Source organism: Saccostrea cucullata, unplaced genomic scaffold, assembly GCF_032062105.1.
Source record: "Saccostrea cucullata isolate Sc308-1 unplaced genomic scaffold, CSIRO_AGI_Scuc_v1 ctg6690, whole genome shotgun sequence".
NCBI lineage: Eukaryota > Metazoa > Mollusca > Bivalvia > Ostreida > Ostreidae > Saccostrea > Saccostrea cuccullata.
The window spans coordinates 21,189-45,821 of NW_026936622.1; the positions used below are offsets into that span (position 1 = coordinate 21,189).

Here is a 24,633-nt window from a genome sequence, read left to right on the forward strand (position 1 = left end):
TTTAAAAAGTGCATCCTCGGGATACTTAAACATACATAAAAGAGAACTTCATCCAAAGCTTTATCGTCGGGTTTTGGAGTCAGTTTCCAGTAAAAGAACTACTGTAGAAGCACATATTTTCGTGGGCATAAAATTTCGTTGATTTGTCATCAAAAATAGTTTCGTGGACATTTAATTTCGTTGTTTTCAATGTAACCCTAATCAATATATAGTCATATAAAATTTCGCGTGGGATTTAATTTCGTTGAATATTGTGAACAACGAAATAAGCGAAATTTAATCCCCCACGAAAATTTGTGCTTTTACAGTAATATAAGGTAAATGCAATACCGAAAACTAATAGATATTTTAGATATTTAGCATAACCAGGGTAGAAAATGTATATTTCATTAAATAGTATTATTATAATTTCATTTGTTTCTTTAAAAGAAATATCCTATCGATATGTTAAAAGCTGTAATTGGATGTAACTTAGCAAAATGTTTGAATGCTTTGATTTAAGAAAATTTTTGACATGTGATTTATTTGATAATGTCTTCAAGATGTTTGACAAGAAAGTTTGTTTGAAAGAAAATTATAATTATACTCATTTTAAAGCTAAATTTACTCGAAAGTTGTCTGTATCTGTTTACAAGAAGATAAAGAATTTTACACAAAGCATGATTGTGTTCTTTCTGAAAGATATTAATTAAGTAAATCTGTTTTTCTCTGCAATACGAGTTCAAAAAAGTCACATTGAAGAATATACTTGATAAAGCAAAAATTGAAAATGAACATTTCATTTCTTTTCATTTAAATTTTATTTACCAATATAAATGATAAAAATTTCCCATCATATATACCTTTTATTCCAGAAAATAAACATTTCATTTCAGAAAATAGAAAATGACTGCTGGAAAGATAATCTTAGGTGCAACAGCCATGATTTTCCTCCTTCTTGTATCGAATTGTCCACAGACTGAAGGAGGTTTGATCGGGGACTGCTTTGATACTTGGAGCAGGTGCACTCGATGGAGCTATTTTCTCACTGGAAAAGCATGGCTGACCTGCCCACAGCGCTGCAGATGTCTTGGTTACAATACCGAAGTTGTATAAAGAGGAATTCAAAATGTCCTCTGACAAAGAAAGCATATCGTTGTGAATGTACAGGAAGGAGAATCGGTCCTAAACCAAGCAAGTGGTGATTTGAGAAAAAATGAAGAGAAGCAGCTAAAATACCAGTAGTCCATGATGCAACAAGATTAATATTGTTCTAGAAAATAAAATATATCACGTAACTTTTTTATCACTTTTCTATTAGATAACTGTTATGGAAAGACACTGAGAACAAATAAGAATAAGTAATTTAAGCATGGGAAGGTGTGTACTAGAAGATTTTTGATGACAACAATTTCTTTAAATATTTATATTCTAAAACCTGAAAATACAATTTTACTCTGAATCTGGATCTTACTACATGTACTTTAGAGCATATCGTGGCCAAATAATGAACGAGCACAAAACAAAACTTTGTCTTAAGTTTCAACTTGTTAACCAAAATAATCTACTCCGAATTCATTTTCATCTGTGAGGGTCAATGTTCGTGAGCAAGCAAAATTTTATTCCTACGTCGATACGATATACCGTATAGCGGGTAATTTTAGCGGGGTGCTAATTTTGGCTTATTTTGGCGTTTTGATGATTGTCCGCTAAAATTTAAACCGTTAAAATAGTCAGTACTCTTCTAAGTGTTCATCTGCAAAGAGCTAAAACCCTGCGTCCGCTAAAATAAATTACGCCAAAATTATTGGCATACCTTTGAGCGGGCAAAACGCCAAATTTTACACCCGCCAAGAAAACCCGCTACCCGGTATCCTGGTGAGCTTGAGATAAAAGATACCACAGCGTCTGACACATCTGTTTCATGCTTGTCTATTTTACTTGAAAAAGACGTTAATGGTTATCTAACAACCAAGCTTTATGATAAACGTGATGACTTTAACTTTTCTGTCGTCAACTTCCCTTACTTATGCAGCAATATACCTTCATCACCAGCATATGGCGTTTATATATCGTAGCTGATTCGATACACAAGAGCATGCTCTACGTATGAACAATTTCTAAAACGAGGTAAATTATTGACAAGCAAGTTGAAGAAACAAGAATATCAGCCGTCTCGTTTAAAGTCATCACTTCGTTCTTTGGTCGATACAATGACCTTGTCAGCAAATACAGTGTTTATGCACTGAATTGACGACGGATTTTTCCGTTATTTCCCGATCAAGACAAGGAGCACACGACGGGTGTGACCAGTCAGCTAAGGATGCTCCTCCTCCATGGCACCTGATGTTTTGGAGGTCCGTGTTTGCTCTGCTCCTATTTTGTATTGTTTTATGGACTTTGATATTGAATACTGTTCGTTATCTCCATATCCTTCATTTTTCATGCGGGTTGTGCTTTTTTTCTATAGCTGCACAATTAATTCCCTTACTAAGGAGGAGAGCATTTTATTGTTTACGTACTATTGATAAGTGTTGAATATTTATCATGCCTGTCGAACAGATTCAATTCAAATAGCGGTAATTCCCTAAGAAATTTAGACTCTTCTTGGCATAATCATAGTCGTATTTTATTTATGGAATGAATTGAATAGCTACCCATTTTATACGGTATAAACTGGGTTGGGGCAATTTACGCTTTATGAACCGCGAAGCGGTTTATAAAAAAGCGTAAACTGTTCCAACCCAGTTTATACCGTATAAAATGGGTAGCTATTCAATTCATTACTTATGATTTAATTTTCATTCATTTGATGTAAGAAAAAAAGATGATTGTTCTAACAAAATTTCTTCAGTTTGTACAAAATTTGAATGTAACGTCAGGTGGGTTGATACGTTTTTGACGCTAGTAATTGTGACGTAGGCAACCCATTTTATACGATATAAAGTAAATTTTTTATCCAATCAAATACAGCGTTACAACCAGAATTAAATTATTTAGAAATATACAAAATTATTAACAAAGTTTTGAAGCAGATTTTTTTCCCTTACATTGTGAGAAAAATATCTGCTTTTAAATGTTATATCGAAGTTCTTTCAAAAAAGTACATTTACCAAAAGATGACCTTAAACCCCACTTATTTATAAATCAGAAGTTTATATATATATATATATATATAATATGTTACGGACAGGTAACTATGATAAGAGATCCGCCGACAAATGAGAATAGCTGGTTGAGGGGGTTAAATGATACCTTATATCCGTGTATTTGAGAAAAACCGGTGAATCATTAAACAAATGACGGTGATTTTGTTGTATTTGAAAGTTTGAAGGCAATATGATTTGTCGAAAAAAATAGTCGTTAGTTTGCCATTTAATGATATCAATATATTAAAAGTTTCAAATACTTCTTCTGAAATGATTTTAATGCTTTTTAATTCACTCATAAAAGTTTATAGGGAATATGATATTCTAATTAATAGTAATGAAAAGTTAAATGTATTCTTTATAATACTAAACCCAAGATCATCACAAATATAATTGTTCAGAAAAGTGCATGAAATAAAAATTCATTATATAGCAAGAGTGCATGTGCCACAATCTTTTCAAAAAATAATTTGTTCAGAATACGAACAGGATATTCTATAAGATATAAAAGAGAGTACTGTTTCATCTTCTTGGCTTGGGTTCGAACACTCTTTAAGAGGAACATAAGGTAAGGACTTCAGATATGATTGAATAAATTAATTGATACTGCATCACTAACAAAATACGATTGTAACTATTGTTGAGTTTATATACGGAGTTTATATATCTCAGTTGATTCGATACGCAAGAGCATGCTCTACGTTTGAACAATTTCTAAAACGATGCAAATTATTGACAAATCAATTGATGAAACAAGAATTTCAGCTGTCTCGTTTTAAGTCATCATTTCGTAGGTTCTATGGTCGATACAATAACCTTGTTAGCAAATACAATTTATCATTGAGTCAAATGCTGACTGACGTTTATCATACTTATTGTTAGTGCATTATTTATACACTGAATTGATTACGGATTGTTTCGTTATTTCCCGATCATGACAAGAAACACACAGTGGGTGTGACCGGTCGGTAGAGGATGCTTACTCCTCCATGGCACCTGATCCCACCTCCGATATTTCGAGGTCCGTGTTTGCTCTGCTCCTATTTTGTATTTTTTAATGAACTTTTCATATTGAATACTGTTCGTTATCTCCATATGTTTTTATGAATGTATTTTCTTAATTACAGAATATATTACATTTTGTGAGGGAAGCCTTGTTACAACGCGAAATGTCATAACAACGCGAAATGTAATAAACTGTGATTATTACATTTTGCGTTATTAAATTTTGCCTGGAGATCAACACAAAATGTAATAATGCAAACTGTAATAATACCATTTTCAGATTATTACATTTTGATAAATTATATTTTGCGTCGAGATCAACGCAAAATGAAATACAGAGGAGCCTCATTTATCCGTACGCTTTGATTCCTAGTCAGTTTGTTTGGATATGTTAAGAGGTCATTTTTCGTGGTCTCTAGGTCTTCTCTCCATTTTTTGAAAATGTGTATTCGTTTCTTTGAATAAAATACACACAAATAACGTGTAAAAACCATGGAGAGTTCGGAGACCCAGAGATAGAAAATTTTAGAAAAACATGTTCAAGAAATGTACCATTTTGTACCAAATGTCTGATCTGGCCAATTTTCAAGCTATTTTTTTTTAGCAAATCAAAACTCGATTTCGGGAAAACATTTTCCCTTCCTGTTGCACAGTAACCCAAAAAATAAAAACAAAATGTTAAAATTTCATGTGACATGTCGATAAAATTTTCACTTTTCAATTACGCCCAAATTCCTGCCGAATGCCAATCAAAAGTGCCCTCGTTCTTTAGAGAAAAAAATCTTTCTTGAAAAAAAAGGGATGGGTGACAGTCTCCCTTTCATGGGATGGGGGGAGCTAAACATTTTCAGTTTGGGCACTATCAACTAGCAAAAAATCCTTGATAACTTAAGCAAAAAATAAAAAGGTCACCAGAAGTTCATATTAACGAGACACAAGTGTATGTGAGTCCTGTTTTCTGTAGTGTTAAATATCGGCAAAGTTCTTGGGAGCACGGCCCCCTATTCCCTCCCCCTTTCGGTTCATATGACAATGTCATTGGCTAACTTTCAGCGTATGAAGTTTGAACTTTGCCTTCATGTATATATTAATATCAAGATCTTAAAAATATTTTTAACAAAAAATATTATCGAGAAACTTTTTTTATTTTCACACTTTGAAAATAGTTGTGTTATGAACAGATGAATTTCAGTTTTCAACTACTTGTATTCAAAAAGTTATTAATTGCAATTTATATTAGTTACAATGCCTCTGAAAGGTTAGTTGCATCTCCAATTACCCCCCCCCCCCACACACACAACCACCAATAACAACAAGAATACATTTTTTAAAAAGAAAATAGATACTTTGCTCTTTGTCAACCTGACACCACCGGACATTTGGGAAATTTTAAATATGAAGGACGGAGCAAAGTCGTTTTTGAAAGAGGGAAGGCTGAGAAAAAAAAGTCGACTGGAAAATCCTAATTATTTCCAGGGGCGAGTTGGGGGTCTATTTGCAGTACAATCTGTCATACACACTTATTTTCCCTCATGACTATACTGCGACAAAAAAGGCCCTATGATATCAATGAATCGTAATCAATAGTAAGCCCCTTGTTGCTACATGCTAGCCTAGTTTCCTAAACATCAGTGATAAAATTCAGAATGCATATTATGATAACTACATATATGTCCTTCTCCCCACTGCCCTACAAGTGAGAAGTCCATATCAAAGCATGTAGAACCTATTCAACCAGTCTACCTCGCTATATTCATCAGTTTCATGCCCCAGTAACCACGCCATGCTTGGCGCGTGTTTTTGACCACGTGAACTGGTAATCACTTAGATATAGAGACTTGGCGAGTACTGACATATAGCGATTTATTGAGACTTTGAGATTTCTTCTGATTTTGCTGTTCTGTGAACGGATCCTTCGATTCTTCAGCACTTTGAAAATAGTTGTGTTATGAACAGATGAATTTCAGTTTTCAACTACTTGTATTCAAAAAGTTATTAATTGCAATTTATATTAGTTACAATGCCTCTAAAAGGTTAGTTGCATCTCCAATTACCCCCCCCCCCCCACACAACCACCAATAACAACAAGAATACATGTTTTTCATTTTTGAAATGCAGGGTTTTTACCTATACTTAGTAATCGTCTGAGTGCAATGCGGACATGCGCTGTTATAGACATAAAATAGTATAGTCTTGATATCTGATATATTAATTTGCAGGGACATTCATCTGTTATTGTGAATCCTGAGAAGCATACATTACCTGATAAAGAAAATGGATTTTAAACGAAGATCATACTTAACCTTGAGGGGTGAGTATTAAAAGACCCCCTCCCACACATAGACCATTGATTCCTGATAAATAAATGTAATCCAATTAAGTACCTGCCCTTGCTTACATTTATGTTCCCTAACATGCAACAATACTACAATCGCGCATGTACAAAAATTTTCATCTCCAGCCCGCGCACATACATGTACATGGTTTGGGTAGAAAATTTCTTGAGACAAAGTAGCCCCCTACCCCTTCTCTTAATTTTTGCTGTTCAGTGTTGGGTTGATCCTGCAGGTACATGAACATTTAAATTTTTTAGTGTACACACTGTACGCTTATATGAATTATTTCAATTGCAGATTTTTATTCCAAACTTGTCTCGGTATGTTTTATATATAATTAAAATTGGCGTGAAGAATAACAAATCATTTTAGTTTTCGATCTCAATGTATTCTTTTGCATATAATTATCTGAATTTACATAGTGAATCTTTTTTCATCTATCTATTTTTCAGGATATTTCTGAAGAGGAGAAGGAACTAGAACTACATAGTGTGGATACAATTTTGGAGAATGGAAAACTGTTGTAGATCGAGAACCTGAATTTTACCCACAACCAGAGGAGCTAAACTGTTTAACTCGCTTAGAATATTATATGGAATTGAGTGAGTGATACCCCGGCAGCCCATGTATAGTATCGAGAATATTTAATGAATTGGTCCTTTACAGTTCAAATCTGGAAAATTTCTTCATTTGGTTATTAAACTTTGAATAATTATGAAAGTAAACTTTACAACTGGATTTATCAGACTGAGTGTAATACGTGTATATACATGTACATCCCGCACCCAGACAACAAATGACATTTTCAGTCTTTTTGCATCATATATATTCATGGATTTGATTCTTTTCTTATTAAAAAAAAGATGCAAAGGACGACCTAGCCCTTTTTAAAATTTTACTGATGAAAAATATTTCATTTTATTAATCGATAATGTATTTTATTTTGTATTTCAAAGACACTCCCTTCCCGAAATCAATTTATTGGATTTTAGTTTACACATGCAGGTTTTACATGTTCGTGCTAGTTTGTTTTGATAATTCTATTTTTTTTTAACTTAAATTGAAATGTATCCATGTGTAAATAAATGTATTATAATGTTATGTTATAATTGTTTATTAAGCTTGAACCCCCAAATCAATATTAAATCATTTATCAATAAAAAAAACTTTATGTACAACATGTTCATTATCAACCAAACTGTGTGTTTTGTACTGTTTTATGTTTTTTTCAAATAAAATGTTGAAAACTTATAAACACGTTTAAGTGTTTATTTATTTGGTAAAATAAACATGTTGAAGTGTTTAAAAATTGATGTATAAACATGTTTAAGGTGATTATTATCTGTTGCATCGAATAAACATGTTTAAGTGTTTAGATGTTTAGGTTGAACATGTTTATTAATTAAACATGAAATGTTTACAAATTAAACATTCACGGTGTTTATCTAGTAAACTCTATGTATTAATTCCGTGTTTAATATTTAAACATTTTGTGTTTTTGAAGTGTTTAAGAGCCATTCTCTGTAATGATTTGAAATTGTATATAGGAGCTGTGGCATGCATAGTCTCAGGATTTCTCCAAACTCTCTATGATAAAAGTCATTGATACCCTAAACTGAAATCAGGCAAAAATTGGTTGCTATGTTTTATAGTTACCATGGCAACATGTCTTAAAGTTCGAAAAATGGCATTTTTTAACATGTTTAGAGCCCCATAGTTAACAATTGCGGCAAAGCAAACAATTGGCAATGACTGTTTCCAAAAGTTGAAGGTCAGATGTCTCAAATGCATGATAAACATGTTTGGTAAATCAACTATCACATTCGTTACTATGGTAACAAAGTATTCAAAAGTAAAAAAAATATTCATTGAATTTCATAAAGTCATACACGTAAAAATAAAAAGCAATTATAGGATGAAATGTGACCAAATAATAGAAAAAAGAGCCGTGAAACATATACCAAGAACAAAATATGATATTTCATTTTGGTTGGCAATGGTTGCCAAGGTTTTTATACCACAGAGAGCCTTCAAAGTAACACTCTGTATGTTTAAATCTGATCCTATCTTTTAAAAAAGCACATTTCTTCATAACTAATGATCAATTTGTAAATATGTTGGTGTGCTCCTAGTTTTCCCATTTGAAAAAATTCAGATAAGATTCTTTAAATAGAGCGTTGCTATGGAAATAAGCAGAAAATGTATGCTTAAAAACCTGAAAAACATTTTCTTTCCTTGGATACATACCCTTAAATGTAGATTCCCAAAACTTTTATAATTGATATTTATTAACAGCTAACCTGACTTTTAATTTTGACTATCATCTAATCTCTAAGTGGATGCAAGAAGTTGGCACACAGTGTTTAATATTGATATAAAGTTCACAAAATCGAACATTTTCCCTTCTTGGTAACCATAGCAACAGTGTTGTTTTCTTCATCAAATTTTATCAATATATGATATTCAACTTCAGTTCTAACAAATAAGTACTATTCAAGCTGAGTCCTTTAATTTGTTTCTTGATTAAATGGCAATTTACTTCTTAATGCAGCAAAACTAAATCACTTTTAAGCACTGGTTCTTTGTTTCCATGGTAACCCTGCAAAGTAGCAAGTAAACCCAATTTATCTTATGGTTTTGGTGTTGCAAGGTCCTAAGGATGCATATTTGCCAGTCTTGAATTTTCATGTTTTTCCTCAAGACAGTAGTATTAACCCAATCTTAGTTACTGGTTTTGCATGGTTATACTGTGTTACCATGGCAACCATAAAAGTTATTTATAGAATAATATTGCTTATACTTATATACTTAAGGTCAAACATTTTCATTGTTTTTCTTAAGTCCTTGATTGAGTTTGAGAATGTAACACCTACCATTAGTGAATACAGAGTGTTTTTCAGCATATTTCAGCATTTTAAATGTATTCCAAATGTACCCTTGGTTACCACTTACTTAGAGATATATTCTAAACAGTTTTTTTACAGTGTAAGTGACATCAAGGTGTCATGTTTTTGTGAGAATGGTTTGTTTGCTTTTTCTAGTTTTTATTAAGCCACAGTCAAGATTTAAAGTGGCTGAAAATCTGGATTTTTCAAATTTTTCCGGCGGTTGCCATAGCAACCGAGACACATAGCAACGAAATTTTGTTTGATATTTGTTTCTGGTGTCAAGTACTAAGCATGGGATAAGTTTCATCAAAATCGGTGACCATGCGTGGCAACGAAGTTTAAGTGGTTACAGAGAATGGCTATTAATATTTAAACAGAATGAAAAAGAAGTATTTAAATATTAAACCTCGTGTGTTTAGAATTTAAACATTCTAACGTGTTTATTTTTTTAAACACTTCACGAGGTGTTTAAATCTTAAACGTGTTGAAGTGTTTATTATCTGTTGCAATTTGGTGTTTATTTCTTAAACACTTATTTTTTACAGTGTAGGAAATGACATTTTTAGTTCGAAAATTTCGGAAGAATATAAATCCATTAAATGAATGCATATAGGTCCTCCTGAGAATTTTAAATGCTTCAAAATTAAATGTTACGTGATGCTGATGTTCCTGGTGTGCTTTAATCTTTATCTATTTTAAGGTGTTTTGTAGAGAGAGAGAGAAACGTGTACTTAACTGTGCAATATGATCTTCCTTTTTGATGCCGTCAGTTTAATGCTAGAGAAGGTGAAACTTATCACTTATACGGTATCTTACTCACAGGTGCTTGGGTATATGGACCCCCCCCCCCTTTCAATTTTTTTAAATCTGGGTTCTATTCTATTCTAGACTCGGTTACGGGGTGTGTTTGTTATATGTTACCTATACTTTTGTATAAAGATGTATATGCATAGACTCACAGGTGAATCTAAAGGGGGCCCAATCCCCTCCCTCCTTTTGCGTACAAAGTATACATAGAATTTAATAAATCGATTAATTTATGTGTGGCTGTGGCCCATATCCCGATCCTAAACTAGTCCCCCTTTCAAGATTCCTGGATCCGCCACAGATACTTACATATTCATTTAACCCCACCATTGCAGTATATATGTTGTCGTTTAGGTTCCAGTAGAGACGTCCAGTTCCACAGTGTGTCCGTGACCCCCATGCCTGTCCGGATCCCGGGGGACATCCGTCTCTCCGTGGACGCCAGTCTGACTAAGGCGATAGGAAGCTCCAGAATGTCCCTCTCTATCAAAAGGAAATCCTACTTTGGGGTAGAAGTTCCTATGCCCTGCCTTTTCAATATCGGATCATGGTAAATGGCGAGAGAGAGAGAAAGGGTGATAGGAAAGAGGCAGATAGAAAGAGAGAGAGAGAGAGAGAGAGAGTAAGAGGTAGGGGTGGGAGAGAAGTAGAGGGAGATCGAGAGATAGACAAACACAGAGACAGATAAAGAGAGAGAGTTTGAGAGAGAAAAAGAAAGAGAGAGAGAGAGAGAGAGAGAGGAAAGCAGAGAGAGAGGGAGTGAGAGAGAAAGAGAGAGACAGTCAGATTATATATCAGTTTATCTCGGAGTTTGTGTTTAATTTAGTTATTTAAGTTTGAAATTTTTTTTTAGTACATACGATGACCTCTGTACGATGGTGCAGAAAATGATCACCGAGAACTGGGTGGGGATAGTGGGGGGTATTGGTACACAGATCCAGACCATGCTGACCAGTGTGGGGGTCAATGCTAGCCAGTGTCCCCAGCCCCCCAGGAATATCCGTATCACAGACTATCCCATCAGCATTCCCAGAATTCCTGCTATTCTCACCTTGTTTGCAGCGGTATGAACAGCTAACTAGCTTAATTTTTTTTTAAATTTCAATTCACAAAGTTAACTTTCTGAATATCTTACATTTCACAGCATACATTTATGTAACTTACGTTGGAATTGCCAGAAAAAATAAATATATTTATCAAAATCAATTCAATTTTATTTCAATACTTGATTTTGCTTTTCAATAGTTATTCATTTTCCACAATAAAGTAAGGTTTTAAAATAAAATTATATTAGCGTTCAGGTTAAATGATAGTACTCTTCCTTGTCGTGGTTTTATAATATTTTTAGTACACTTCTCAGTCATCCTTGGACTTTCTGTAAGGCGTGGCGTTCTCGGTGCTACGTAATTAGCGGCTCTAAAATGACGAAATAGATTCTCATTGGTTAAGAAATTAATAAGAGGAACTTTAAATTGTTGCCGAGAACTGTTAGCCCACCCTTTTACCGTACGAAACGCTGTCATTGAATCATTGCTACACTCGTTGACATTCGCCAGAATTTCTATCCCAGTGAACACATGATGAATGAAATGTAAAGAACTTTATTCGGTAATAACCAATATTTGCCCCCCAAATCAAACTTTGATGGAGATATATTTAATTAAGTTTAAACAGGGGAGTATATGCTGACTTCAAAGCACTGAATATTTTCATAAGTAATGACGCCATGTGTACGTAATGACATCACAAACATGACGTAAATTTCAGTTTTTTATGAATGCCGGGGGTATAGCATAAGCTCATCTCGACTTCGTCGAGGTGAGCTAAAAATGGTGTGGTTATGCAGCCTTCAATTTCTTACTTATTTAAATTCAGGCTATTTAACAAAACAGTAATGAGCTCTTTTGGTGTTGAATATGATTTGTTCTTCACCAGAAAAATATCAAGTTTGACCTCCCCTTCACCTTGGTCAATACTGATTTTTTTTCTGGTGAATAGCAAACCATTTTCAACACAAAAAGAGACCACAATTGCTTAGTATTTATCAGAAACAACTAAAATTATCAGCAACAACAGTAAATATCAGTATTTATCAGCGAGTATCAGTAATTATTAAACATTATTGGTAAATTTCGAGATTCTTGGCACTTTTTTTCATCAGGAAGTGAAGGATACTCTATGCGAAGTATGGCTGAAATTGGTCCAGTAGTTTTGGAGAAGAAGAAAATGTGAAAATTAGTTTACAAAAACGACAACGACCAAAATGACAACAGACAACGGACAAATTTTGATCAGAAAAACTCACTTAAGCCTTTAGCTCAAGCAAGTATTTAAATATTAAACCTCGTGTGTTTAGAATTTAAACATTCTAACGTGCTTATTTCTTAAACACTTCACGAGGTGTTTAAATCTTAAACGTGTTGAAGTGTTTATTATCTGTTGCAATTTGGTGTTTATTTCTTAAACACTTATTTTTTACAGTGTAGGAAATGACAATTTTAGTTCGAAAATTTCGGAAGAATATAAATCCATTAAATGAATGCATATAGGTCCTCCTGAGAATTTTAAATGCTTCAAAATTAAATGTTACGTGATGCTGATGTTCCTGGTGTGCTTTAATCTTTATCTATTTTAAGGTGTTTTGTAGAGAGAGAGAGAAACGTGTACTTAACTGTGCAATATGATCTTCCTTTTTGATGCCGTCAGTTTAATGCTAGAGAAGGTGAAACTTATCACTTATACGGTATCTTACTCACAGGTGCTTGGGTATATGGACCCCTTTTCAAGATTCCTGGATCCGCTGATTCTAACATATTCATTTAACCCTAGTACTATTGCAGTATGTTGTCGTTATATATAGGTTCCAGTAGAGATGTCCAGTTCCACAGTGTGTCAGTGACCCCTATGCCTGTCCGGATCCCGGGGGATATCCGCCTCTCCGTGGACGCCAGTCTGACTAAGGCGATAGGAAGCTCCAGAATGTCCCTCTCTATCAAAAAGAAATCCTACTTTGGGGTAGAAGTTCCTATGCCCTGCCTTTTCAATATCGGATCTTGGTAAATGGCGAGAGAGAGAGGGGGTATGGGAAAGAGGCAGATAGAAATAGAGAGAGAAAGAAAGAGGGAGGGTGAGAGAGAAGTAGAGGGATATCAAGAGATAGACAAACACAGAAACAGATAAATAGAGAGAGAGAGAGAAAGTTTGAGAGAGAAAAAGAGAGAAAGAGAGAGAGAGAGAGAGAGAGAGAGAGAGAGAGAGAGAGAGAGAGAGAGAGAGAGAGAGAGAGAGACAGTCAGATTATAATCTCAGTTTATCTCGGAGTTTGTGTTTAATTTAGTTGTTTAAGTTTGAAATTTTATTTTTAGTACATACGATGACCTCTGTACGATGGTGCAGAAAATGATCACGGAGAACTGGGTGGGGATAGTGGGGGGTATTGGTACACAGATCCAGACCATGCTGAGCAGTGTGGGGGTCAATGCTAGCCAGTGCCCCCAGCCCCCCAGGAATATCCGTATCACCGACTATCCAATAAGCATTCCCAGAATTCCTGCTATCCTAACCTGGTTTGCAGCGGTACGTATGAACAGCTAGCTTATTTTTTATAATTCACAAATTTAACTTTCTGATGAATATCTCACATTTCACATGGTTGGAATTATATATATATATATATATATATATATATATATATATATATATATATATATATATATATATATATATATATATATATATATATATATATATATATATATGTAAATTACGTTGGAATAGTCAGAAAAAATATATTTATCAAAATCAATTCAAGTTTATTTCAATACCTGATTTTGCTTTTCAAGAGTTATTCATTTTCCATAATTAAGTAAGCACATTATAGGTTTTAAAATAAATAAAATTATAATAACGTTTAGATTAAATGATAGTACTCTTCCTTGTCGTGGTTTTATGATAAAAAAAAAATAAATTTTAATACAATTCTCAGTCCTCCTTGGAGTTTCAGTAAGGCGTGGCATTCTTGCCATTCTCGGCGCTACGTAATTAGCGTTTCTCAAATGGCGACATAGATTCTCATTGGTTAAGAAATTGATAACATGAACTTTAAAATTGACAACGATTAGACGATTTAGGGCCCACCCTTTTACCGTACGAAACGCTGTCATTGAATAATTGCTACACTCGTTGACATTCGCCCGAATTTCTATCCCAGTGAATGAAAGGCTGTGTAAATTTCAGACGCTAATTATGTAAGGTCGAGAATGGCACGCCTTTACTGAAAGTCCAAGGATATATAGAGAATTGTACTATTGTGCAATATTCCCAGTCGTTAGAAATCTACCTGATCTGGTATATACTTGTGTATATTTCAGGGTGACTACCGTGTGATCGTTAAGGTGAATGAGAACGCCACGGGGAGACAACTGGTGTGTCTGAACCTCCAGCTCTCCGTCACCCAACACAGAGAACCCAGCACTTCCGGCTGGTTGTTTGGTGGCCGATAACAACGAGCTTAATATATTGATATTGTTTCACATTACATGAATAAAAACTTATAATGATTAACAATACTTTTAATTTGTAACTTAAATTGTATGAAATCAAGGTACCTAATTTAAAAATAAGGGCACGTAGCATCGGCGGGAAGGGGGATTTAATGTATATTTATGACCTTGACCTTTGACCTGAAAAATCTGTATGGGTCTTCTGTAGGCCATAGGGAGTTGTGATATTAAATTTTCTTGGAAAAAAGAAGCTCAAAGAATACGAAACTTATCATTTGGAAAATGTTATTTACAATTTATGAATTTCTGCTCTTGATCTGTTGACATCATCCAAAAAGATTTAGGCCACATGGAGTTTTGAAATCGATCTTAAAATCTACAGGGGTCTTCATGAGACCATAAAAAGTTGTGATATAAAATTTCCTTGCAAAACGTATACGCTTTTTAAGATTTTGTCCATAAAACAAAAGTGTTACATACAGACAAAATGGAAGAGAAATAAATGGATCCAGAGTAATTAACGGTTGTTAGCTTTTAGTGAAAGCTATGGACAAAAATTACACTTTTATGAAATTCAGTATGTAAATGAAAAATGAAACCTATATAGTTAACGATTTGTAAGTATAGTTCTGTTCGTTAACTATATTTTCAAACCTATATTTAATGGTTGCTATAGTTTACGAAGTAACTGTCTATCTGTCTGTTTAATAAGCGTTAACAATAGATTTTGTTCATAAACATAGATTCGCGTTTGTAAACTATAGTTTACAATCGTAAACTATAGTTAAGAGTTGTTAATCATAGTTTCACAAATCGTGAAACTATATTTTTCAGATCGTTAACTATAGTATAAAAGTTTGTAAACTATAGTTTATCGTGAAACTGTATTTATCAGATAATCTATGTTTTGCAATCGCACATGATAGTTTTCGGTGTTAAGTATAGTTTACGGTTGTGAAACATAGAAAAATCGCGTTAACTATAGTTTACAGATGTACAATATAGATTAATATAGTTTGCAGTCCGTAAACTATAGTTTACAACCGATAAACCTAGTTTATCGATTGTGAAACTATGATTTGCTCATTTTTGTGAATTTGGCGTGCCATATTTATCTGTCTGTAATAAGCGTTAACAATGGATTTTGTTGATAAACATAGATTCACGTTTGTAAACTATAGTTTACAATTGTAAACTATAGTTAAGAGTTGTTAATCATAGTTTCACAAATCGTGAAACTATATTTATCAGATCGTTCACTATCAATAGTTAACGGTTTGTAAATTATAGTTTACAAATCGTGAAACTGTATTTATCAGATAATCTATGTTTTGCAATCGCAAATGATAGTTTTCGGTGTTAAGTATAGTTCACGGTTGTGAAACATAGATTATCGCGTTAACTATAGTTTACAGATGTAATTAACGTTGTTAACTATAGTTTACAGTCCGTAAACTATAGTTTACAACCGATAAACCTAGTTTATTGATTGTGGAACTATGATTATCTCATATTTGTGAATTTGGCGTGCCATGCATAGGCCTACATGTATTATTAAGAGTGTTATCATAATGGTTATATAATTAATATTACTATCGTTGGGTTAAAAATTTATTGAAGAAACAAGTGCCTGTGAGTGTGGCAATCAATATAATGTTTCAACTTTGCATAGATTAATTGGACTGCAATTTATCTACACTAACTTTTTTACATAAAACATCTATTACCATAAAAGACAAAAATATTTAAATGTGTTTCTTTTGCGCAGCCGTTTTCCGCCAAGTACCTGGCGCAACTCTCTGTTTATAATGAAATGCGTGAACGCACACGCCTGCTGTCCTTGCTGTTTGTTTATAAACGAGATAGCCATAGGTGGTGAACCATGTGTATTTTTATAGTTTTGGGCAACACTCTACCCTTACGAAAGCAGTTTACATTGTTTATGAGTATTTTACATAGGTTATGATGTGCCATGTGGTACAAATAAGTAAACGTAACTTTCAGTAAGGTTTAGCTGTATCGCAATAAGAGGCTGAGCCAGGCTGCGGTGACTGGATTCAGGTATGCACTGATGATCAGAACAGCTCAATTTTACAGTGATATTTGTTTAGGCCCTAACGTTAGATGTCTGCAGTGTAAGCAATGCTAGTGAGCTTTGTGAGTGTTTCTTCACCGCTTTCCCCCCGGGGGTGGGGCACTAAACCTCTCCCAGGTGGGGACCATCGCCCAAATGGGATATAATATTGTCCGTTTGGGATATAAATTTACAGTGCAAAAAATGAAATATTTTATTTTGGCTATAAATATCATAAACCCGCATCAGGGCACATATGAAGGAATAACATTTGGTTGACAAGTTTTTCTGTATGTCCGGTTTAGGAGATTGATCCCTCGGAAGTTCCTTAACTTCTTGGGGATCAATCTTACAAACTGTCGGGTTGCAGAAAAACTTGGTAACCAAAAGTTATTTCTTTATAAATATGTGCCCTGATGCGGATTTATGATATTTATAGCCAAAATAAAAATTTTAATTTTTTGCTTGTAAATTTTTATCCCGTTTGGGATACAATATGTCCCAAATGGACTGTTATATCCCATTTGGGCGGTTGTTTCCAACCTGTATATGTATGTTTCAAGTTCATGTCGGCAGCATGACACTAGCATGTAGACATAATTGCGGGTGATAAGTCACCATAAACAATCTGACAAGTAGACATAACTGTTTCATATGTCACCACAAACATCCTTACAGGTAGACCTTAAATTATTATGATACATGTATACATATATCACATGATGTCTGCAGTGTAAGCAATGTTAGGGCAACATTCAGAATATTTGCCCCTCAAAGTGACAGTGATATATTATATCACATGACTTTGAGGGTGACATAACACTCCAGGGTTTTCCTGTCACAGAGGGGCAAATATTTAAGGAATCACTGTCTTAAGTTAGATGAGTATGCCAGGGACATGAACGATATTTGGAAGAGCAAAGCTCATTATGCATAAATACTGTAAAGCAACTTTTATTCATGTGTGAAAATTTTTCATGAGTGTTGCAAGAGCCTTGTCATCACGAATATTTCTTGTCACCTCCGAAAATGTCTGTGACATCAGACAAAAAAAGGAATCACAAAAATTACACAAAAAACAGTGTTTAGAATCTAAACAAAATTCACATTTTATGTACACAAAATTCATGTAATATGTCATCTAAAAAATATGTGTTTAGTTGCTAAAATGTTTAACCCCTAAAACTTATATCAAACACATTTTTTGTTTCACTTTTTTTACAGTTTAGCCATAAACGCGCATTTCTAAACACATCAATATTTAAGTGTAAGTTGCTAAACATGTTTAGTTCCCATTAGATCCAACAGAATAGTTTAAATTATAAACTATCGAGGAAAGCATATTTTTTTAAAGAAAAACATTATTAAATAAGTTTCCTAGAAATACCATACATTTTCATTAAATATAGTTAATTCTGAAGAATTTTAAATTTAGAATACATTTGACAAAAACTAAAAACATATTTTGGCTCATGTCAATATTAATCAGCTCATCAAGCATGCACTTATTCCCAGTCTGTAGCAAAAGTTAATCAAGCTTATTATTTTCCTGTAGCTTTCACTAAAAACACAAATCATATGTCCATTGCCAGGAAGGTTCACTGTCGATAAATTAGAGTTGTTTAAAAATATACCGAACAGTATACTTCAAAAATTCAGTTTCCTTTAACAATCCTGAAAATTTGTACCAACAATTGGACTTGGAAATGACATAACTACTCATGAGGCGTTTATTTGTGCTTCAATCTGGACCATATTCTTTAAAGAAATGAAATTCAAAAAATGCCCACTTGATCACATGCTAAAATTTAATATTTTGTCCTTTATTGAAATCCAGTAATGATAATGTCATATAGATATTTCAATGATTCTTAATATAAACAGTTTCTCATTTTCAGGAATCACATATAAAATAAGGAAATCTTGTACAATTATAGTAATTGTAAAGTTTCCATTCAGTCAATTTATTAAATTTACAAAATAAACAGACCTTTTATAGTTATCACTTTGATTATGCGCTTCCTTTAATCCATTTCTTTTGCTTACACTGGAATTTTCTTTGTTTTGTACCGCTCTATTAACTTTTATTACGCGTCATTTGTGAAAATTTTTCATTTGTTTAAAAGAGCCACGTCATCACGAGATATTCTTGTTAGAATAAGTGATCCTTAATGTCAATCTAAACATGTTCGGTTAACAAGTAATGGATCAAAAAAAGGCTTGATCACAAAAATTAATTGTTGCGAACTATTTACTCCCAGTAAATCGTGAAATAAAGTCATCGCCAATAAACGTTGGTTTAAAGTATCTAATTTTCCAACCATCGTTGATGTCCCTTGCATACTATACTAAATATAGACCGGGAGTTCTTATTTTTCTATTTCATTGTAAAATAAAATTGTAAATTTAGATTTTAAAACTGTAGACTAATTAAATTTAAATTAGTAAACACGAAGTGTCCCATGTCAATTTCCATAGGCCGGCCCCACCCACTGATGTCAAATACTTGTGTGATGATAGCTGCACAAGATTTGTATCCATATTAGGCCTCCTTAGCATCGGACACAAAAACAGAGGCATAAGATTTACATGCACAATAGGCCTCTTTAGCTCCTAGCCGACCTAGATCGCTCGACGAAATTTACATTCCAGTAGAATGATCAAGAAATCAATTCAGCTAACTTTCAAAGAGTTATCACAGAGAAAACAAACAAATAATGAAATATGGAAATATTCTGGTATATTTGCATTCTCTGTTTTCTCCCAATATGAACCTGCAGTATTCATTTGTGTTCCTAGGAAAAGTTATTCAAAAATGTTATATAAATGTTTGATTAGTCACTATAAACATTTGACATGTAGACAAAAATGCTTCATAAGTCACCATGAAAGTGATTACCAGTAACATCGTACAAGTGATGTAGAACTATACATGTACAACCACAAAATTTGACCCAAAATTCAATACATGTACATGTAGTAATATGTTGAAGACATTGCTTAAAAATGCTGATTCAGAATAGTATGTTGTCACACTAGCTGCAGGTCATATTGTGTGCTAGTTGGTACATTTGGAGTCTCAACAATTTATCTCTGTCTTGATTGTACTAATTTATCAATATTATATTTTACACTTATTGACTGGGTGTAAGGCAACATATGATTAAATTTTGTTGGACCAGAGGGTGAAGATGTTCCCCTTGGCCTGTGGTCTCCTTATTATTATATTTAATTATCTATTTGATTTTCATATTCTTCACTTCATTTTAAATATACTTTATATTTATATGTAAAGTTTGTTCATTTTTTTTTCAGCTTCAGAATGTCCAGAAAATTTCATGATAGGAAGAATGTCATGTTGGAATTGAGACCAGTACAGATGTTCCCTGCAGTTGTGTAATAATGGCAGCCTTCCGATGTCGCTACAAATTAAAATCTAAAATAGCGGCCTTAGGTTCCTTTCTCTTTGTTGTCATTACTGTACATTACTTCATTTCGTCTAAGTTTAGGACTAAAAGCCAAACTAATTCTATTGGAAGGAAGTCTTATTCTAGAGTTTATATGTCTAGTGATGTTCAAAATCTGATTCAACAGAACGACATTTGTGGGATACATCAACTACCGCTATACAGTAGAGAAATTGAACATGCTATTCAACCAATGGAGAAACCTCTTGTATGCAATGGGACCAACTTGTTTTATTTTAAAGACAATATCTTATCCATGAATACAAGTGTCTTGTACCCAAATCACAACACCATAGATTTGTACGAATTTAAATCTAAAAAGTTAGAGAATAAACCTGTTATAAAAGCATGTGAATTAAGGGGTATCGAAAGAGTGACAGATTCGTTTTTCACATATACGGAGAGTATCATCAAAGAAAAGGAACCGTTTAACTTCCTACTCAAGCATGACTTTGTACGAGTGAAATGTCTGTTAAATTCCACAGTTAATTTAATCAACGCAGATGAGAACGAGACCGAGAAAATTGTCAGCAATGACGGCTCTTATAATGAAGCCGACGAGAGGAGTGAGACGGAAAGGAACATTTTTGAGGAGTATCTCGTAGATTTCGACCAGTTTTTAGTCCAGGTTTATCCTCAGGAGGAGGTTTTCAAAAGAGCCTCCGCATTGTCGGATTCGCACGGTTCGGATCGGATGAACGTTATGATGATTGTTTTGGATTCTATGTCCCACATGTCATTCCGTAGAAAACTGCCAAAAACCTACAGCTTCTTAAAGAAAAATTTGGCTTCAACCATTCTGAATGCCTATAATATAGTTGGTGATGCTACTTTAGCTGCACTGATACCAATATTAACAGGTAAACATTGGCATGATAAAATTTTGATTTTTTTTTTTTGAAAACAAATACAGTCAAACCTATTTGTTATCTAGTACTCAGTGACTGAGGAATGACTAGAGATATCAAGGGTTAAATGCTAAAGGAATATCTGGTTGGGTCATCCAAATCACTTTGATATATCAATGCATGGTATTTCAAGATACTAAAGTTCAACTGTATTGTGTTTTTCATGATGCAAAATTTTTCCAATCATATCTTTTTACTTCATTTGATCCAAAAGTTTAAAAGAACTTCTTGATACATTATATTCATGTTCAACTTCAAAAGTTTTAGCTGCAGAACTGTAGCTCTCTGCTTGAGAAAATTAGGACAGATAAAGCAGAGAGCTACAGATCCAAGCGTATTAAAAACCTTCGATTTACGCCGACGATTTTTTCTTGTATTTTATACTTTCCTCAGGTATGAAAATTATTTTAAATGGTATTTAATAATTAATCATACATTCAACTTCAATTTCTGATCATTTACTTACCTCTCAACGCTAACAAATGGCTTTGGTTACGGACGTCGAAATAGAACTCTTTTGAACCGACATTACAAAACTATATACAGGACTGTTTAGGACTGCTAAAAGGTAAACAAAGTATCAAATATAAGAGTTAAATATATGAATTATCATATTAGGTTACCATTCTAAAAGCCAGAGAAAGTTTAAACTACACGAAATAAATACCTAAATAGCGACAAAAAATCGTCAGCGTAAATCGAAGGTTTTTACAACGCTTGGATCTGTAGCTCTCTGCATTATCTGTCCGAATTTTCTCAAGCAGAGAGCTACAGTTCTGCAGCTACAAAAGTGTAAGATGTAGAAATTTCAAACTGGTCAGGCAGTTTGCCAGATATTCATTACCAAGAAAAATGGCAAGATGGGCTTGACAATTTTATAACATTAAATCATTGAATCACATAATAAACATGTAACAGTTATTACTGTTGGATGGGTCAATATGATAATTTAGCCATCAAAGTATGATATTCACCTTGTGCATTGAAAATTGTACTCTTCAAATGGCTAAGCTTAAAGGGTTTTCATCAAGCATCCAAATTTCTTAAAAATTAAACATTATTATATTCTTGAAACATGTAATTATCGTTTACATCAATAAAGTGTGTACTAGTCGTCTACTGATCATATTACATGAATGTTATTTGCTTCTTGTAGGTAAAACAGAACTAGAGTTACCTGAAGTTAGAAAGAGCCAGGAAGACGCTTATTATGTGGACATCTATCCTATGATCTGGAAGGAGTTTAAGAAGAAGGGATATGTCACCATGTTTGCCGAGGATGAACCCTCAATTAGTGCTTTCAACCTTAGATTAAATGGTTTTAAGGAATCCCCCGTGGACCATTATATGAGGCCATTTTGGCAGGCCATCTGGGACTCCGAACTCCGAGAACGGAGTAAGAGATATTGCACGGGTGGTACGCCACATCATCAATTTTTATTAGAGTACCTTAAAGACTTCTACGTGAAATATCAGAATGTTTCCAAATTTTCCCTAACATTTTTGGCCGAATTGACTCATTGGGATAATAACCCGGGAGAATATTTAGATGTGGATTTTGTGAATTCTTTGAAAGTTTTCAGCAAGTTGGGATTTCTGGACAATACTCTACTGATTGTGATGGGGGACCACGGTGCTAGGTACGGAAGAATACGGCGTACGTTACAAGGGAAAATGGAAGAGAGGCTCCCCTTCATGAGTCTGCATTTTCCTCATCGATTTAAACTCAAACATCCTCATTTAATTAAACTCCTGTCAAAAAACGCCAATCGATTGACGACACCATTTGATGTTTATGAAACTCTTAGGGATGTCCTTGATTCATCAAGGTTGTATAAACCTGTGACACCAAGCAGAGGAATCAGCCTCCTTCAGGAGATTCCAGCCAATCGGAATTGTGTGTCTGCTCATATTGACCTACATTGGTGTTCATGTTTAGTGCAAAGTAAGGTGGACCCAAACAGTGATAATATAAAAGTAATAGCGGACCAACTTCTCAGACATATCAATGATCTGACTCTGCCTTTGAGAGACTCTTGTCATGAGCTGTCAATTCATAAAATAAAATCTGCAAATTTAATGAGTCCTAATGAAAAGGTAAGGAATCATGATTAAATATTTAAATATGGCATCACAAATAATCCTGATGATATTGGGAAAAATTTTTGACTAGCATTCTAAAACCTTTCAGTTATTTTTATTTGATGCAAACAACCTCAATGAAAGAAAGTTTAAACATTTCCAGTAAGTGGTCTCTAAAAATGATGCTTACTTCAGATGTTTCTGCAAAGTACAAGTTCTTTAGCTTCATTCAAGTCACTCTATGCCCTTTGATTAAAATTTTATTTTAGTTGTAATGTCATTTGATTGGTTAAACAGTTTTATCCATTTTGTATAACATAACTTGCCTGTGTCACAATTTATTACGTCAAAAACATATTACTCCGCTTGATGTTAAATTTTAAAATATGCGATATTTGAAGCAATTTTCGAAGGAAAAAATGGAAAAATTGTCTCTTTGTCTACATAGAAATTAAATTATAAGGAATGAAGCTTCGCGGTTTATAAAGCGTAAACTGTCCCAAGTTATGTTATAACGTATAACAAAAGTTGAAATAAGCTTCATTCCTTAAATAATCAGATGGTCTTCTATTTCAGGTTTTGAAATTTATGAAAACAGTGGATGCTGATCAAAGAGTAGCCAACTTTAGTTCAGAAATAAATGTGGATGTTGCACATTACCAAATCACCATGGAAACAATTCCAAACTATGCACAATACGAGGGCACAGTGACTAAGAACTTGAAGGACAACAAATATGAAGTTTTCCACAGTATTAGTAGATTAGATCACTATGGCAACCAGTCTGCTTGTGTGATGAAGCAGTACCCTGATCTCAGAAAATTTTGTCACTGCAGATAATATTGATGGAGGTTTGATATGCCTTTTTCCACATATCATGGATTCAAAATCAAGTTGAATGTGTTCATTAAGTTGGGATAATAGGTAATATCATGATGATTGATTTAAACTCCTGAACTGGCATTTGAAGTTTTGGGTTATTATTTTTTATTATGACCATATAATTGGAGGTTTTGGGGAATACTTGTATAGATTTTGGTGTCTTTCTGTCTTTTTTCCACAGAAATGTTAATTAGTTAACTTTTAAACGCTTGGTCCTAGGGTTTAAATATTTCATGTTAACCACTTTTCTTTGGGTACCAACATTTTTTTCAGTTGAAAACACTTGATAAAAACAAAATTTTAACATTGTACTAACTTTTGAACAGTTGATGCTATGACTTTCACATTTCCCATGTGCAATAACTTTGTGGCAAGACCTTTCTTTGGGTACCATTATGTTTTTTGAAGAAAAAAAAACCCCCAAAATTAACTTTGGTCATAACTTTAGAATGGGTAATACTCGAGTTTTCATATTTCACCTGTATATTCCTTTTGATAAGACTTTTCTTTGAGTAACAATTTTTTTTTACTTCATGACCTTGAATTTGAATGAA

At 33.6% G+C, this 24,633-nt stretch overlaps 2 protein-coding genes across 2 annotated transcripts; both read left to right on the top strand.

The window, feature by feature from the left end:
- The first annotated feature begins 10,296 nt into the window (after positions 1-10,296).
- LOC134245947 (ganglioside GM2 activator-like) lies at positions 10,297-14,702 on the top strand. The gene is made up of 7 exons (XM_062728183.1): positions 10,297-10,318; positions 10,519-10,714; positions 11,018-11,228; positions 12,871-12,886; positions 13,025-13,220; positions 13,530-13,740; positions 14,535-14,702. Exons 1-7 carry the CDS (start codon positions 10,297-10,299, stop codon positions 14,664-14,666), a joined length of 984 nt encoding a protein of 327 aa, XP_062584167.1. The 3' UTR covers positions 14,667-14,702.
- A 1,918-nt stretch (positions 14,703-16,620) lies between these two features.
- Positions 16,621-24,297, top strand: LOC134245948 (uncharacterized). Its single transcript, XM_062728184.1, has 4 exons — positions 16,621-16,727; positions 20,056-21,067; positions 22,272-23,212; positions 23,774-24,297. The coding sequence occupies exons 2-4, from the start codon at positions 20,143-20,145 to the stop codon at positions 24,035-24,037; spliced, it is 2,130 nt and encodes a 709-aa protein (XP_062584168.1). The 5' UTR covers positions 16,621-16,727; positions 20,056-20,142; the 3' UTR covers positions 24,038-24,297.
- Positions 24,298-24,633: the final 336 nt, after the last annotated feature.